We start from the raw sequence: 18238 nt of genomic DNA, 5'->3' as shown, positions 1-18238 counted from the left end.
ACACTCAGAAGAGAACTGTTAAACAGGGAAGAATTTTCCCTCTCTTCCCTGGGTCTGGCAAACATTCATAGATTAGGGGAAGAAGGCAAGAAATTGAGAAGATCAGAGAGAGCCCACAGTGTGGTACCAGTAGCACACTGCGGGTCAGTAATGTTAGAAACCATGACACAGAAAGTGGGTTCAACAAATATTCATCTGATCCCCTATATTTCCCAGCCTCCTTGCACATAGGTGTAGTCTATGACTGGTTCTGGCCTATAGGCTGTGAGCAGAAGTGATCTGTGTCATTTCAGAGCCAAACGTTGAAAAAGCCAGTGAGTAATCTTCCAGTTTTCTCTTCCCTTGTTGTGGTAACTGAGGAAGCCTCATGTTAAGATGGTGGGACCACAGCATAGAAGTAGCCTAGATTGCAGGCCAGGCGCAGTGGCTCACACCTGTAATCCCAGCACTTTGGGAGGCCAAGACGGGCAGATCACTTGAGCTCAGGAGTTCGACACCAGCCTGGCCAACATGGCAAAACCCTGTCTCTACTAAAAATACAAAAAGTAGCCGGGCATGGTAGCACACGCCTGTAATCCCAACTACTCAGGAGGCTGAGGCAGGAGAATGACTTGAACCTAGGAGGCAGAGATTGCAGTGAGCCAAGATCACACCGCTGCACTCCAGCCTGGGCAACAGAGCAAGCCTCTGTCTCAAAAAAAAATTAAAAAAAAAAAGTAGCCTAGACTGCTATATCAATAGTAAAAAGGTAGTGAAAGGTAATGGTCCCCCATTTTTGCCAGAGCAGACTTTATATTAATTAGAAATAACCCTGTGTGATACTAAGTCACTGAGATTTGGGGGTTTTAGTATAGTATAACCTTGTCTACCCTGACTAAACGAGACAAAGGAAGGTGCAGTCCTCATTATAGAGCTACAAATTAGCCAACAGTTATGTGCTGGGTGACCCCATTCAGGGATGAAGTGCTTTTATAATGGTAAGGTCATCTAGTGCTATATATCAATGACAATTTTTAAATAGTAGTCATGGGAGATTATTTGACAAAAACGTATTGTAGAATTACAAATTCCACCATTCAGATTCAGTTTTAAGAGAAACAAATCAAGGAATCAAACTAATATTTGAACACCAAATACTATATTTAGAAAATTTTATATTCACATTAAACTAACTCACCTTGACTAACACGTCATATAACACCAAACAAATTTAATCAGCAGGACAAAGACAAAAAAAGAAACAATTAATTAGAAACCTGTTAATATTCACAGTGAAAACTGACTTAAATCATTACAAATTTAAAATAAAATTAGCTTTCATGTAATAGCTAGTTTACAAACTAGTTTACTGTTTATAATTAAGTGGTTTAGTAACACTGCTAATAAAATAATGTCAATATTTTCTGAACCTACATATACATATTCCCTACTGTCTATTAATAAAGTGGATTAAGCAGATTAAGAACTCTTACTTGTCACTGATTAAAATCAGCTTAAACTCTGAGGAAACTATTTTCACAAAGGATCAGAATTCTGATTTAAAAAAAAAAAAGACACTAAATCAGTTAGAAAAGGAATGGATCCATTATCCTACCATGTTGATATTCAGGCTTTTAAATATAACATTCCATTATAACTGTTATTCTTATAATTCAAGGATTTTTCACCTCTAAAATTTCAGAAAATCCCTAAATTTTTCAGAAGAGTTTCCTGAATCATTGTAATTTTGCAATGATACTAGTCAATTTTTCCACTGTCTTCATTTTCCATTTTTAAAGCTCAATAATGGAATTACTGTAAATTATTTTTACCTTGGCACAGGTGGAAGGGCTCGTGGAGGACGCTGTGGGGGAAAAAAAATAAATTTTCTTGTAAGTAAAAGCCTAGAGCATCTTTACTTCAAACACCATAAAGCTATATATATTTTTTTTGAGACGGAGTATTGCTCTGTGGCCCAGGCTGGAGTGCAACGGCACGATCTTGGCTCACTGCAACTTCCATGTCCTGGGTTCAAGCAATTCTCCTGCCTCAGCCTCCCAAGTAGCTGGGATTACAGGCACCCACCACCATGCCCGGCTAATTTTTGTATTTTTAGTAGAGACAGCGTTTCACCATGTTGGCCAGGCTGGTCTTGAACTCCTGACCTCAGGTAATCTGCCCACCTTGGCCTCCGAAAGTGGTGGGATTACAGCAGTGAGCCACTATGCCCGGCCAAAGCAATCCTTTCAAAAGTCTGTTGTTCAGACATGACAGAAAAATATAATGGATCAGACTAGGATCTTCAAATCTCTGGATAATCTTGTTCATCAGTGAAACCTGGGAGGTACTGATGAGAAACATGGGCAATTTAAAATTTGTTCTCCCATTCTAAATTTCATATTAAATTCTCTCCTTCCTACATTCCTTTCTATCTCTAGGCCAGGCCCTTTTCTAAGCATTAGGAATACACTAATGAACACAATGGAGAGAACTCTGCTTTTATGAAACTTACATTCTAGTGGTTGAGTATTAGAAACAATGTTAAAAATATATATATGATAACATATACTATATATTATATGCAGCATGTACGATAAAATATATATTTATATGCTATATTTAAGACATATAACTTGTATACATATCGTGTGTGTATATATATACACAAGATATACATATATATATACACACACACACACACACACACAAAACGTAATGAATGGAGACTGAGTGCTACTTTTGTTAGGGAAAGTTTCTCTGAGTTTGAGCTGAGACCTGAATGAGAAAGGAGCAACCGGAACAAATGCAAATATTTTTAGGTTAAATTGGGCTTGGAATGTTTCAGGTAAAAGGACAACAAGGCTGCCGCACAATTACCAAGGAGAGGTAGGCAGGAGCCAGATTAGTTAGGGCCTTGCAGACCAAGGGAAGAAGTTTGGATTTTGTTTAAATTCAATGGGAAACAAATGGAGGTTTTAAACCACATACTAACACAATTTTTAAAAAGGCCACTTGCATACACTGGGAAGAATGCGTTTTAGGGCAGAAAGAAAGGTGGGGGGAACCCTTCTAAACCCTCATTTACATGAATAAGAAAAGTGTTTGTAGTTCAGACAGCATTACAGTTGAGAAGTATTTTAGAATCATATACTACCAGAAATGCCTAGAAGCCAATTTAATGTTCCAAGTATCTCATGCTGCTTGCATAAGACATTTATTCAAAAGGGTTAAATTTTAGACACTCTTGTAGTTTGTCCCATTTAGCAATCCATTCGTTCGAACAGTAGATTAATGCAAGTACTACAAGATTAGGACGAGGCAAGCTGCCGTAATACCACCCAGCAGTCAAAATTACAACTGGAAAAGAATGACAGTCACGGGAACGCGCTATTGTTCTAAAGATGCTACGAAGCGCGCGCGATCGATCCAAGGACTCAGTTCACGTAACTGATTTCAAAAGTCCCGCAAAAATGACGTTCCACCCACCCAGAGACCCAACCTCTAATCCTCAAAAGTAGGACGGCTCAACTGAAGACAAAAATCCTAACAACTAAAAGTAGCTAAGGCTCGCTTACCACAGGATTCTTCCCCATTCTGTGTTTACCCGGCCTCGGCGCCAGCCGGCCCCCAAGCGCAGGGCGCCCTACCCCTCCCGGCTCGGTCGCGCGCGCAGGCGCAGTGCGTCATCGGGCCGCGCCGCCGGGCTAGTACCCCGAGCGCAGCGCCCTGCCGAGTTGTTGGGGTGAGAGGCGTGCAGGGACCTGGATTGGCCAGTCCAGACTAGCCCTGCCAAAAACGGGGCCTCGGAGTTGGGGGTAGTGGACCCAGGAGCAGAAATCCGGCGACCGTGGCGCTGCAATCACACAGCTTTCCCGTGGTATCCTAAGTGGTCGCGGTGATTTGTTTGCGAGGAGCGGGGCGTGACGAAAGACTTGGTTAAAGGACTCCGCAGGCAAACAACGATCTCTTCTGGGCAGCTACAGACCTCTCCTCGGAGGAGTCTAGGAGAGGCCTGGCTGGAAGCCCCGGCACCCGCCGGGCCCCGGGCCTCAGATAAGTGAGGCGTCGTCAGGGCCACGCGGGCCCAGGTCCCCACAAACTTCATGCCAGGCTTCTCTGTCCCACTCCGGGAGTTCGGTCCCGGCCTCGCCTGGGTCTCCTTCCCACTCCGTGAACACTGGAGGGGCGGATGCGCGCACCCCACGAGCAAGGCTCTCCCTTAGTGATCCCCAGCTCGTTTGCGCCCCCCACACACACCCACCCCCACCCCGCCATGTGCAGCTGTTTACCTGCCACCTCTCGAGGCCGACGCGCCCCTCGCTGCTCACCAGGTGGCCCTCCTCCAGCCGAGCCCCCGAGTCAGCCCTCATGGTGCTCTCCCCGCGGGGCTCCCCCGGCGCAACCGCCGGCGGCCCTAGCCCAGCTCCCCGCGACGCCGCGGCCTCCGGGACCTGTGGGACGCCGGGGCTTCGTGGCGCCTGGTGAGGCCGCCGCCCCCTAAGCCAGGTCCCCGCCCGCCTCTGTCCTGCCAGGCCCTGCTGGGTTTGGGAGGAATGCGGGCCTGGGTGTGTGGATGTGTGTTAATATAGGCAATTCTCACATTTTCTCCGATTGCTTACCCTTCACCCCACAACTGTGTAAATCAAATTTGGAAAAACTTTTTCTCAACCTTAAAATCAAATCCAACCTCACATAAATATCACTACAAACGACCTAATTTGCATCGTTTTGTTTGGTTGGGTTTGTTTTTTTTTTTTTAAGATAACTTTCTCTTTAAGTAACAGAGAACTACAAATATTTTGAATCATGCATTCTGTTTTACAGTTAAGAAAGAAATGGAAAAGATGGAAGAATGGTGTGGATATGGAGAAGAGAACGATGCAGAAGATGAACAGATACAGGGACAGGGAAAGCGCCTGAAAATCTCAAATCTGGGGAAAGAAAGAGAAACAGCACTTTGTAATGGCATCCTAATCTTGTTACCAAACAAACGGGGCTTGTTGCCCTATACGCACAGAGGCCAATATTATGGCGCTGGTTTTCTGAGAAAAGTTTTCATTGCGAGTCAAGTAACAAGGAGACAGGAGTATAGCTCTAATCTGTCTCCCTGTGCTGGCTTTAAGACGTTTTCTATTTTTATTAGAAAACGTTTAGGGGGTAGATTCTGGGATTAGTAGGTGATTGGTGGAAGGAAAGAAGCCTGGAAAATCCTCTGGCGTTCACAGTTACCTCTTCATGTCCCTTCATGGGTCGCATGTGCAAATTTTGGAGGGAGTCAGTGTGAAACATGGGGGAAGATTCAAGCTGTGACGCCAGCAGGCTCATTTTGTACAGACTCCAGGTAGCCATCCATGTTAGTACTAACCAATTTCAGCCAGTTTGCTTTGTTTTGTTTTGTTTTTTAATCTCACAATGGAAGAAGTTTAGATGTTTTAGCAAGTTGTTTTTTATCTGCCGTCCTGCATGCTCAAGAATTTTTGTTAGTCCCTGGTTTCTTTAACTCTGAGACACGATTTCACTCTTGTGATTTTCTATATATAGGTCTCTAGGATTAATCCATTGTCTTTTTCTAATTTAGGCATGCATGTAGATATTGGCTGTAAGGAAAATTAGTGTTTGTCACATCTCTCATGAGAATAATTTTTTCCTTGTAGGCTGATTTGTAAATAGTGAAGGCAGTGCAGTTTCTTGTAGGTTTTGATTTTAGATGTGAAATGTGTACATTAAACCTTTCTTGCTGAGTTAGTCAAGTAAGCACTTTTTGTAAAAGATGTTTTCATAAAACATGTTTCATAGAGTAAAATACAGTTTCTAAAGTTAAATATTGCATATTTTATTTAGGAAAGCTGTTTATTTAAATCTTACAAAGATCATGTGAAATCTGCGAAAGGTTCTCATACCCAGTGACTTAACATTATTCATATTTCTGCCACAGCTGCATATGAGGTAAAGGAAAAAAAAATTTTAAGAGCCAAATAGGTAACTACATAACCATACAATAAAAAATTTTTTAAAATAAGATTAATAAACTGCTGCACTTTTAAAGTTATACACATTAAAATGGGTCAAATACTGTTATTTTAGATTGCAACTATGGATCGCTGTAACAAGGGTACAGTGTTAAAACTCCAGCATTAAACAAGAAGTCTCATTAAGTCTCAGTATCTGAGGAAATCCATGTTGCTGGTACCCACTGAGGCTCCTCCTGAGCCTTCTGTATGGCAGACAACAACTGGGCACATGCATTGTGCAAGCTGTCATTCACAATCACATGATCAAAAAATTGGCCAAACTGAGTTTCCATTCTTTGGGCTAAATTTTCCATCTCTTGTAGGTCTTCATCCTTTAGGAGAAACAGAAAAATATGGATAGTACAGACTTAATTGGACAAATGGAAAAAATACAGTTTGTTATGCTGTCACATTCAGTTGTGAAACTATGTATAAAAACAGGTCCGAAAATTTTGCACAGATGATTTTTTAATAAAGTTTAAAAAATATCTTTTCAAAATTCTACAAAACTCGCAAACTATAAAATAGTAATTTTTTTACCCTCTGTTACTAAAATAATGTGGCTAAGTATAGATAAAATAATTTTTTTTTTTTTTTTTAGACAGGGTCCCACTCTGTCCTAGGCTGGCATGCAATGGGATCATCTCAGCTCACTGCAGCCTCTGCCTCCCAGGCTCAAGTGATCCTCCCACGTAGGCCTCCCAAGTAGCTGGGACTATAGGCACATGCCATCATGCCCAGCTAATTTTTGTAGAGAAAATATAATTATTATAACAGGTATAAACGTATCCTTCTAAATCAATGTGAATCATAAGCAAAGCTGGGAAAATTATGTCACTATCCACAGTATGTCATCCTTTATTTCTTAGAAATGTATTACTGAGATAAATAAATTTTAATTTGGAACTTTTTTTTAAATAAAAGACTGAAGTTTTTATTTCAAAAAATGAGGTCCAATAAATGTCTTCTAAACTACAAAACTTATGTTTTAATTTTTAGTCTTAATGTCTTGTCATGTTTTGCAAAATTTAGTAATAGTTTGCAGACAGATTACTCCCCTCAACTTCCCGTGTGAACTTATCTTACTCTTACCTAAACACTTGAAACTTAACCATATACAACATAAAACCAAAGAAAATGTACCAGTTTAAATAAAATTTAAACATAAATTTCAAGTGAACATTAATCTGATAGGAATAACATTAAAGATACAAATGGCCACTTTCAACATGAGGATGGTATAAGCCAGTTATATTATCTGTTTCTACTATTGTGAAATGTTCATTTAATGAAGGTAATTTGGCATTCACTTGGTACTAATGCATTAAATTCATTGCTGTTATTATTAGTTCATGAAAATAGTACAACTTGTCACCAATACAATCTGAAACACAAATACAAATGCAGGCACCAAAATCTTGTGGCTTTACAAAGTGACCATACATGTGATCCAGAAACAATTTTGTTAATTTGTTTAGACTGCCATAAAAATGAGAACAATTTTAAATGCCCATAAGACTCAGCAAATACATTCATGGACTCCACTGTTCACAAGGCAAACTGGAAAATCAGACCTCCATAGTCATTGAAAAAAATATGAAAATTAATAAGAGAAAGCATAATTTAAAGATACCTGTGCTTGCTTTGGCAGCACATATACTAAAACTGAAACGATGCAGAGATTAGCATGGCCCTTGTACAAGCATGACATACAAATATTTAGTGAATCATTCATATTTTTAGTTTCAATTTTGCCAGGTAAATAAGTTCTGGAGATGTTTCACAACAATGTGGATATACTTAACACTACATACTAACACTGAACTGTACACTTAAAACGGTTAATATGATAAGTTTTATGTATTTTTACCACACATACACATACACACACACACACAAGTGGCTGTAATATCTTGATCTGAGTGATGGTTATCTGGGTGCATACACATAAAAATTCATTAAACTGTACATTCTATACACCTTACTGAATGTATGTTATGACTCACAATATTTAAAGTGTATTTAATGTAAAATATATGTATGCAACTGGAAAAAAATCACCTGTTCTAGGATGAGATCACTGATTAATTTCACCTGGCTTGCCCCCTATTATTACCATCATCATTTTACAGATGAGATATACTCACTGAGCATTTTTAAAGTAAGCTTTTAAGTAAAAGATAATCTGTTTAAAATACAAATACCAGCTCATATATGCCCAATTTCTGTTTGGCTTTGCAAACTATGGCTCGAGGATTTTTTTTAAGCTAGACCCAAAAAAAAAAAGAAAGAAAAAAATAAGGGTAGCATCATAACATTTATTAAACTTTATATCTGTAAGTGATGTCCATCCAAAAGGATAAATCATAAGGGCATTATCCATTAGAAACAAAAATTACATTCTCTAACACAGATCCTGTAGAAACAATACAGTTTTAATTTTTTTTTTTGTAAAATAAAACCATAGTAAACCATTTTATTGAGGGCCTTTTGGGGAGGGGGTCAAAAAGGAGGAGGAGGACAATGAGATCAGAGATCCTTGGCCCGGCCCAACCCAGATCTCTCCCACACAGAAGCCACTGAAAGCAATACGGTAGTTTTTGACTTGCTCTTACCTTGAACTTCATGTCCACATAGTAGTCAGTAATAATCTTGGCATTTTTCCGAGATTGTTTCATACAACTCATATTCGATGGCTTTATAAATATGACATAGGGCTTCAGTTCATGAGTTCGAACCACTTGAATATCCTACACAGAAAATTTAAATGCACATTTATTTTTTGTTTGTTTTGTTTTGAGACATGGTCTTGCTCTGTCACCCGGGCTGGAGTGCTGTGGTGCAATCACAGTTCACTGTAGCCTCAGCTTCCCAGGCTCAAACGATCCACCCATCTCAGCCTCCCAAGTAGCTGGGACCACAGGCATGTGCCACCATGCCCAGCTATTTGGTTTTGTTTTATTTTGGAGTCTCATTCTGTTGCCCAGGCTGGAGCACAGTGGCGGGATCTCTGCTCACTGCAACTACCACCTTCCCAGTTCAAGCAATTCTTGTGCCTCAGCCTCCCTAGTAGCTGGGATGACAGGCGTGTGCCACCACACCCAGCTAATTTTTGTATTTTTAGTAGAGATGGGGTTTCGCTATGTTGCCCAGATTGGTCTCAAACACCTGGCCTCAAGAAATCCTCCCATCTCGGCTTTCCAAAGTGCTGGGATTATAGGCATGAGCCACTGCACCTGACCTAAATACACGTTTAAAAACAGAAGTCCTAGCTTTCTAGAGTGAACATGAAGCTTCTCAAAATTTCTAAGACCAGAAATTAGCAATTATTTTTAGAGTATAGTCTCATATACCCTCAACTCCTCAATTCTAAAAAACAAATGAACATTTTAAAAATTTGAAGATGGAGTCTTAGAATCAAAATGAAGGTCAAATCCTGACTCTTACTAGCTATGACTAGCAATTGAAATCTCACTAGCTGAGTAAGAGTCTATACATGAGAGAATCTCATTTACTGAGAGTAGGATTCTATACGTGATCTCATATGACAAAGACGAAGACAGACTCTCAAGGTGGATCAGCTCTGTTTCACCTTCACTTCCCTTTCCTCTTGCTATTATCTCACATTGGATACTATTACCATCTGTTTTCCTCTGATTCTCTAGCACACAAAGTATATTTCTAAATGACTAAGAAAACATGGCTGGGCACAGTAGCTCATGACTATAATCCCAGCACTTTGGGAGGCTGAGGCAGGTGGATCACTTGAGCCCAGGAGTTCCATTGCCAGACCAGCCTGGCAAACATGGCGAAACCCTGTCTCTACTAAAAATACAAAAATTAACCAGGCACGGTGGCTTGCGCTTATAGTCCCAGCTACTCGGGAGGCTGAGGCACGAGAATTGCTTGAACCTGGGAAGCGGAGGTTGCAGTGAGCCGAGATCGTGCCACTGCACTCTAGTCTGGACGACAGAGCAGGGCCTTGTCTCAAAAAACAAAACAAACACAGACACACACACACACACACACACACACACACACACCCCAAGAAAATACAAAGTTCGTAAAAATTGGGCCTACGGATTGCATGCTCTTTATCTTACCTTAACTTGCTCACCCTTGCTCCGTTCTACATGTGGTCTCGGGAAGGTAGCCACAGATATGACAACATAGAAACCTCACCTCCTTGTACAAAGCAACATCTTATTCACTCCACAAGAAGTTACCTTGATGCCTTTGTGATCAAGGTTAAAGCAAGAAAGATTCTTGCTTCTCTTTGTGGCCACCCAATCAGTTCTGCTTTTCTGTCTGAGAAGCAAGACTTCTTTCCCAACTAAAAGTAAAATGTTGTCAATTGACACGTTAAGTAAGATCTTAGATATGGGAAATGGCCTTATTCTTAAAAGGCTAACAGAATAAATGTCTCAACTATAACCTACAGCATGTGCACAAAAAATGGATGATATGCATTCATTGTTTGGGAACATAAATATTCCACCATGGACCCACCTGAGGCTCTAAGTCCATGACACAGATCTTTCCTTCGACGAGGACTGTTTGAACAGCATCCACACTAGTGCCATAGAGGTGGCCTTTGTACTCACCATACTCCAGCATCCTGCAAGAGCAGGCCAAACAAAACAGAACGCTTTCTACAAGGAAAATATTATTAGTAGTAACATGATGATAAACTGCACTAGAGTTGAATATAAATATGTGGACTTTATTGACACAGAAAGAATGAATAGATATTCAAGAGGTGAACAAAATGAGCATATCTAGAGTTTATGTATTTCCTCAAGTTCTCCAAGGTTTGCAAACTCCATTCTGGTCCCTTTCCAAACCCAGTGAGTTGGTGTGCTGGTCTATCGATGTACATTTCTTGCTTAACTCCTCAGAAACAAAAGGAATTACCCAGGAGCTTTGGAAAATACATAAAAATAGGAAATCTATTTCGAATGTAAAACAACAAGAGGAAAGAATCAGCTTCTGAACCTCTACTTTACCTGTGACTATATATGAGGCTTTCAAATGTTTCCTTGGACACATAGTGATACTCACGCCCATTCATTTCATAACTCTTTTTAGTACGAGTAGTGTCTATCAAAAAAAGGGAATGAAAGGTTTCAGTGTCTTCAAAATTCTTTGATTACCAATATGCATTTGAAAAAAGATATCTAATCAAAATAAATAAATGAATATATAATCAAATAGATAAAATGCTAGAACTAAAAAGAAGAAGCCTCAATTGGTGATAAGTTCTTATATCAAAATCAGTTAGTCTATAAACCTTTACTGAGTGCTTATGGTGTGAAAAAGAATGCACTAGGTATTAAGCCAGCATAAGAAAGACCTAAGGGAACACCTATTATTACTTCAAAATAAGTGCTAGTGAATTATGTGTGAACCTTTAGATGCCCGAAGGCTCCCAGATAGCAATACCAATAATATCTTACATTTGGATAGTGCATTTCCCATGATCTCATTTCATCTTCCACACTCTTACCTTAGGCAAACTGTTAATATCTATATTTTACTCATAAGTAAAGCTTTTGGAGAAACTTGCTCACATTCATAAGACTGATGAAAAGTGAAGTTGAAATTAGAACCTACGTGTTCTGACTCCTCTAGATGAATGTTTTTTACAACAATAGATTCTCAAATTTGAAATGGAGAAAGCCCATGACATTCTGCAATCTTGACCAGATGCATTAATACCCAACCGAGTGGTGGTTTGTTTTAGGGATCTCTAGGAGGGAAAGATTAGCTGAGTCTAGATTCAGTCTGATTCTTTGATATTGCCACTTTGATTACAGACGGCTTCAACTTAAATAGTGCCAGGTCATATAGAATATAGGAGTTCATCAAATATGTAAAAGTTATTTGTTGTCTGCTCATTCATTTATTCAACTAGTGTGTACTGAGTGCCTACTATGTTCCAGGTATCATGTTAGGTTCTGAAAACACAAAGATGAGTAAGACAGTTTCAACTCTGCATCCAGCCTGGATGCACACCACTGAGTGCACACCACTGCACTCCGGCCTGGGTGACAGAGCAAGACTCCATCTTAAAACAAAACAAAATAAAAAACACTAGCAGTTTCCATGACTCTTTGACTCAGGTTTAATTTAAAAGTCTATCATCACTCATGCCACAACTTCATTTTCATCATCCAGTCTCAACTGACTAATTAAAATTCCATTCCCACATAATCATCAAAATTATAAACTTCACTTAGATTTTAGGCTGCTTCTCCACACATCTGGCTCAAATTTGCTGCACCAGGGAAGCCTGCACTCAGAGAAGCCAGATGAGAGCCAGACGAGAATGTGAGTCACTTCTCTTTCCTGTCACGGTATTTCTACTGCTCCTGCTTCTCCCTGCCCCCGATAGATCTCACTTCCACTGGTTTAGAACTCTCTAAGGCTAGAGTGCAGGGAGGGAGAGGAAAGCAGGAAGGAAGGTTCTGGTTTGGCAAATACTGATTCTGGCTGCTAGTGGCTTTCTTTAGATTTGGCAGATGCTTAAATCTGGCTCTTTCTCTCCGAAATGATATATTGGGTTATTTTGCAAACCCTATCACCAACACAAGGCCTCTCAAGTCGATTCCTATTCCAGCTCGTCATCTGTGATTCCTTCCAAAGCCTGATATATTTGGGAATCCACTTTTGGCCTTTTTCTCCTCAGGCTTCCTCCTGGGCAGGAATCATATAACCCTGGGCTGACTTTCTTATACATTACCTGCCCAGATCTGGTCCTTGGGGAACATCACAAGTCTAGCTGTGATGAATCCTACAAGGACAGCTACTTCCCAAATTATAGCCATTGGCCACTTCCTGTAAGCTCTCCTCCTTCGGATTTTTCAGGTGTAATTCGGACACCATTCTTCTGTGTCCCCCAAAGTGCAGAGGACACATAGGAAGCTCTCCAAGTGGTCCCCCTAGGTTCCTCGGTCTTGCCTTGAGGGGAGGGGGAAGCAAGCACACCCACACACTCTTCCCACAGTTAGCGGGTCAGGAACACACAGCACGGCTCTCTCCAATAAAAGCCTCCACGAAAAGCCCCATGAATCTCCCTCCCCAAGTCTTTTATATCCTGGAGGTGTGTGAAGAGTTTAACTTGTTTTCACATTCCTCGTTTAAAGATGTGCATCTTAGTGCCTCAGTCAAAATTTTAACTTCCTTTTACACATATTAGAAACGATGCATTATTATACATTATTATAAACATGCATTATTATGAACTTTCTATTTTCTTAAAATCAGGAATTCTATCTCAAGTCTTGATCTTTTCTATTTTTACAATAGAACAGGTTTTCTTAGAGTGATTTTAAAGTTTTTTTTCGAAAGGTGAATCTCAGTATGAAACAAATAATTCCTTCTATTTTTAGAATTGTAGCTCTCAAATGTCTTAAAGCTTAAAAAAAAACCTCGTATAACAACTCTAAATGGGTAAAAAACTCACACAACTCTACATAGAGAAAAGTCTGAAAGATTATGTTTTAGGAGTTGGTTTGGACCTGGTAGTAGTGAAGGGGGAGCTTAGGAGAAATAAAGGAGTTACAAGTAAAAGGAAATAAGAAAACACTTTTTTTTTTTTGAGTCGGAATCTCACTTTCTCGTCCAGACTGGAGTGCAATGGTGCGATCTCGGCTCCCTGCAACCTCCGCCTCCCAGGTTTAAGCGATTATCTGTCTCAGCCTCATGAGTAGCTGGGATTACAGGCATGCAGCACCACACCCGGCTAATTTTTGTATTTTAAGTAGAGACGGGGTTTCACCATGTTGGCCAAGCTGGTCTTGAACTCCTGACCTCAGATGATCCACCCACTTCAGCCTCCCAAAGTGCTGGGATTACAGGAGTGAGCCACCATGCCCAACCAGAAAACACCATTTTTAAAAAAGCTATGTATTGTATAATCATACTCATAAATTTATATAAAGTTGTATATGCATATATCGATTTTTAGATAGTAAGCACTGGGTGTATGTTAACTATTATCCTATATAGGAGATATACCCAATGCTAAATGATGAGTTAATGGGTGCAGCACACCAACATGGCACATGTATACATATGTAACAAACCTGCGCGTTGTGCACATGTACCCTAGAACTTAAGGTATAATAATAATTTAAAAAAAAGAAAAAAGCCCTTTTAAAAGCCAGCTGCCTACATTCCAATAAGTCAATTTTCCTTATTAAAATAAATATGGTTAGAAATACTTAAGAACTATCCCTGGCGTTGTATACTTTTACAACAAAGATGGAATGACATAGTTAAATGAGATCAGCAAAGAAAGTTTTACCAAAACACAAACTACTATGAAAGCAAAACTAAACATACGTGGCACAGCACTTTGAAAATGGCTGGGATTAAATTCAATAAGTTGTCTTCTGAGCTCATTTACTCCAACACCAGAGGGTCCTAAACACAAAAAGTCACACACAGAAATCATCAGATGTGGAGAAATATAATTATGTGATGGAATCATCATTTTAGTCCTTCTACTGAAGAAACTTGAGAGCAAATATTTTTAGGGAAATTAAGTAACTTCCTTTCTCATAAATTGGAAGAAACCCAGAAAACTCTTGGGAATTTTTCTAGTGACCCATGGAATAATCCACCTTGCTTCAACATTCAGGAATGAGGTAAGGAATTGCGGGAACCTGGCCCCCAGCAAACTTCATCTAATGTTGAATGCCATGAGAATTGGCTGGTCTCATTTTAGAGAATCAGAGAGCTCTGCCTTTCTTCTTCAAATGAAGTTTTTATCAAGTCACAGCCAGAAACCAGCGTCAACAATTATAGGTTCTGTGACTTACAGAATTCAGCGGCACATTCCTGACAGATGATCGAGTCAGCACCCCCATGTCCGGCTGGAGGCAGGGCCGACTTCATGGGTATAGAACCTGTGCAGTTACACAGGGCACATGCTTAGAAGGATACTGTGCTTGGATGAATTCTCTGCTATTGCATCTTGAAATCTTTGATAATTTTTTAACAAGGGGCCCTTGCATTTGCATTTTACAATGGGGACTGCAAATGATATTGCTGGTCCCAGCTGTAAGGCACATCGTTCTGCTCTACAGGGACCTGCCTTGCTCATGAAGCTAAACACGCAGACAGGAAGGCAGTAGGATACAAGTTGCTACTGCTACAGGGACCAGCTTTGCAAAAGTCATGGTCACAAAAGCAGGTCACTCCTGCACTACCTTTGCCATGATCTTTATAAAGCACCAAAGATACAGTCCAGAAGATGTTAGATACTTTTCTAAATGAGGTAGTTACAAATTTCTTAGGGGAATGGACTTTAAGAATTTAACACATTTCTCAGGGAAACGGACGTTAAGAATTTATTTTCATGATACAGGTTAATGATCTGTCTGGGGAAACACTCATCTATGTTTACAGAACAATTCTAAGCAGGAAAAAAAAATCTCAGTCGTAACAACATCATAATACTGGTTATATAGTTCATGGACACCATGGCATACCACATTCACTTGTAGATTTTTTAAAAAGCTTGATACAATAAAATGTTACTTATAAACACATATGTACAATGGCTTTATTTTGTTTTTTAAAAAAGGTATTTGTATGGGGGTCCATAAAGAGTTCTACCTTCACCATTATTCCCAATGCAAGACACCTGAATCTAGAAGGAAGACTTCTCAAGGAGGAGAGACAGTGCATGCTGGGACATACCCATGAGCACTATGAGGCGGTACTTGTCTGAAGGGCGTCGCTGGTACCTCACCACCTCCTCGTAAGGGGCACCCACTGCACTGTAGCAGCTGCCGGTGCAGCACACACTGGCATGCAGCGGGCTGAGGTGAGACTTCCTGCGACAAAGGCGCATGCTGCGGCGGAAGCCAGCTAGGGAGCGGAAGTGCACAGAACATAAGAACCAGGCAGGAGAGATCACTTGTAGCTTCACACCTGATGAAATATGTAGCAACCATGATCCTAAAGTGTTCATTAATATAGTCAGGTCTGTCTGAAGTTAGAAGATGGGAAGTAATATGAGGGAACAATATGAAAATGCCCCCCGTGCTAGCCCATCTAGCACCTGCCAGGCATTGTCCTGGGTGCTGGGGATAGAGGGCTCAACTAATCCAAGGCCATTTTCTCATGAAATCTACATTTTGTAGAAGAAGAGAGACAAAAATAAAAAACAACAAAAAATAAGTACCTATAAGAAGACGAGGTAGATAGAGAGTGATGGGGGTGCTTTTTTAGATAGGCAGTAAGGTTAGAGTATCTCTGAAAGGTTGGCATTGAGCAGACATCTGGAGGAAGGCAGGGAGCCAGATCAGGAAGTCTCCGTGGAGATGGGCAAGCCAGGCCAAGGGAACAGCAAGTGCAGTGGTGCAGAGAAAGGAACTGTGCTTGGAGCATTGGAGGAACAGCGAGGAAGCCTGTCTAGCTGCGGGGCAGTAAGCAACAGGGAGTATGGAAATAGGGTTGGGGAAGTGGCTGGAGCCAGATCACACAGGGCCTCTGAAAGTGTTGGATTGCTGTGGAAGTGTGACGGGAAGCTGTTGGCAGTGACATGATTTGATTCATGTTTCTGAAAGACTCCTCTGGTTGGTGTAAACTGTAGGGAGAGCAAGTGTGGCCTCAGGAGAGAGCAGTTAGGAAGCTACTGCAGTGGTCTGGGTGAGAGATGAGGGTGGCTTGGGCCAGGGTAGAAAGAGTGGAGCAGGCTCATTTTTCACGTTTTTCAGGTGGTTTCACTAAGACACAGACAGGTTAGGTGGTTGCTTAGGACTGTGTGATCAGTGCAAAGTAGGACACATGGGTCATGATTTCTAAGCTCCTAGATTCCTGCTTAATCTGCCTTTTGAATCATAGAGCTTTCTGGTATCTTCAGAGCTGTTTCCAGGTCCTCTCAGTAGACAGAGTTAGCAACTCTATGTGTACATATAAATACACATGCACACTTCGATCTATATTTGTATGTCTGTATATTGAAAACCATGAGTTCACACCAGTACCTACAATGTCAATCCAACACTACAGGATTCATTCCAGACTTCCCCTTTTCATGTTTATAACTCCCTTCTCTAACAGTGAGAACCCTGGCCCTTGTTGTCCTCAATACATTTGCTTATTGTATCAATCAAGAGCACTTAGGTGTGCAAGATAGGGGACAGACAGTGTCGATAGCCTCGCAGAAAGTGTCAGAGCCCAAGCTAGATGAAGTGAGCATCTTTGTAAAGCCTGTTGGGTATCAGAGGCCAAGTGATGGCAGCTGACCTCTTGATTTTACTCTGCCTCTGAGAATCTGCACCAGGCTACCATTGTCCCCTGTACAGATGGCTTCTTCACCCTGCTCATGCTCCTTACTCTCCACATTTGTGTAGCTGCCTACTATGCTCAGCTCTACCTAACAGCTTTTAGGCTGAATGATTCTGAAAGCAATACAGAAAGGTGGCCCCTTGTTTTTCTTTTTTTTTTTTCATGCTCCCCTGATGATTCCAAAATGCATCCAGCTTGGGAACCAACCTTCTAGTTTACAGACCCTGCAGCTCTGCTAGTCTTCCCCTGCCTCCCTATAGAAGGAAGCCCAGAGCGGTTTTAGATGAGTGGTACCTGGTCCTTCACAAAGCTCTGCCCAGGTGACAGATGATAGAAATGTGGCCATAAGAAGTAAGTTTAAAAGTCAGAGACTTTGTCTCTTTAGCATAAGATAAATAGGTTACGAAACAGTCTGGAAGAAAACAAAAAGAGTTGTGTTTGAGGAGTAATTAATAGATACCCAGTGGAAATTAGATGAATAACAATGAATAATTAATAGATCAGAATATAGACAAGAAAAAAGGACAGAAAGAAAAGGAAACTAGAATGAGGAACGGGTCTGGAAATGTTCATTAGCAAAAGAAACTTTCAAAACAGTATCAGGTTTGGAAACATAATTTAACAAGTGACAGAGGCCCACCTCTTATTAATTTATTACCTACCTATAAAGAACTTCTGACCATAGCCAACAAATTCCTCCTTGTCTGAAGCACAGAGAGCAGATGAAGCAGAATATGTGAGAGCGAGAAGTTTATTTAGAATAAATTCATGAAATCATTTTCAACTTTTCAAGTGACCACCTTAGTAGATGGCAGCAGAGTTGAATTTATCCTTGAGTGGCTCACTGAATGTTCTAAGCATTTTTCATCCTATTATTCACACACAACAAACTATAGAGATGCACTTCACAGAATCTGAGCATTACACTGAATGTATTCTGTCTA

General features: G+C 40.6%; 1 protein-coding gene and 1 non-coding gene across 3 annotated transcripts in view; one reads left to right on the top strand and one right to left on the bottom strand.

The window, feature by feature from the left end:
• Positions 1 to 6104: 6104 nt before the first annotated feature.
• Positions 6105 to 18238, bottom strand: part of MPP4 (MAGUK p55 scaffold protein 4) — a 48162-nt gene continuing 36028 nt past the window's right edge. For both annotated transcript variants that reach the window (XM_032754945.2, XM_058439693.1), the window contains 7 exons: positions 17957 to 17998; positions 15699 to 15869; positions 14337 to 14417; positions 10997 to 11090; positions 10500 to 10608; positions 8606 to 8740; positions 6105 to 6322 (listed from right to left, as the gene is read on the bottom strand). In XM_032754945.2, coding sequence (XP_032610836.1) covers positions 6131 to 6322; positions 8606 to 8740; positions 10500 to 10608; positions 10997 to 11090; positions 14337 to 14417; positions 15699 to 15869; positions 17957 to 17998 — 824 coding nt within the window. In that variant the 3' untranslated portion in view covers positions 6105 to 6130. The remainder of the gene's footprint in view (positions 6323 to 8605; positions 8741 to 10499; positions 10609 to 10996; positions 11091 to 14336; positions 14418 to 15698; positions 15870 to 17956; positions 17999 to 18238) is intronic.
• LOC116809824 (U6 spliceosomal RNA) lies at positions 7626 to 7730 on the top strand. The gene has a single exon (XR_004370007.1). It is a non-coding gene; the product is annotated as a U6 spliceosomal RNA (small nuclear RNA).

This window comes from Hylobates moloch, unplaced genomic scaffold (assembly GCF_009828535.3).
Source record: "Hylobates moloch isolate HMO894 unplaced genomic scaffold, HMol_V3 SCAFFOLD_1, whole genome shotgun sequence".
NCBI lineage: Eukaryota > Metazoa > Chordata > Mammalia > Primates > Hylobatidae > Hylobates > Hylobates moloch.
This window is presented reverse-complemented; position numbering and strand designations above follow the sequence as displayed.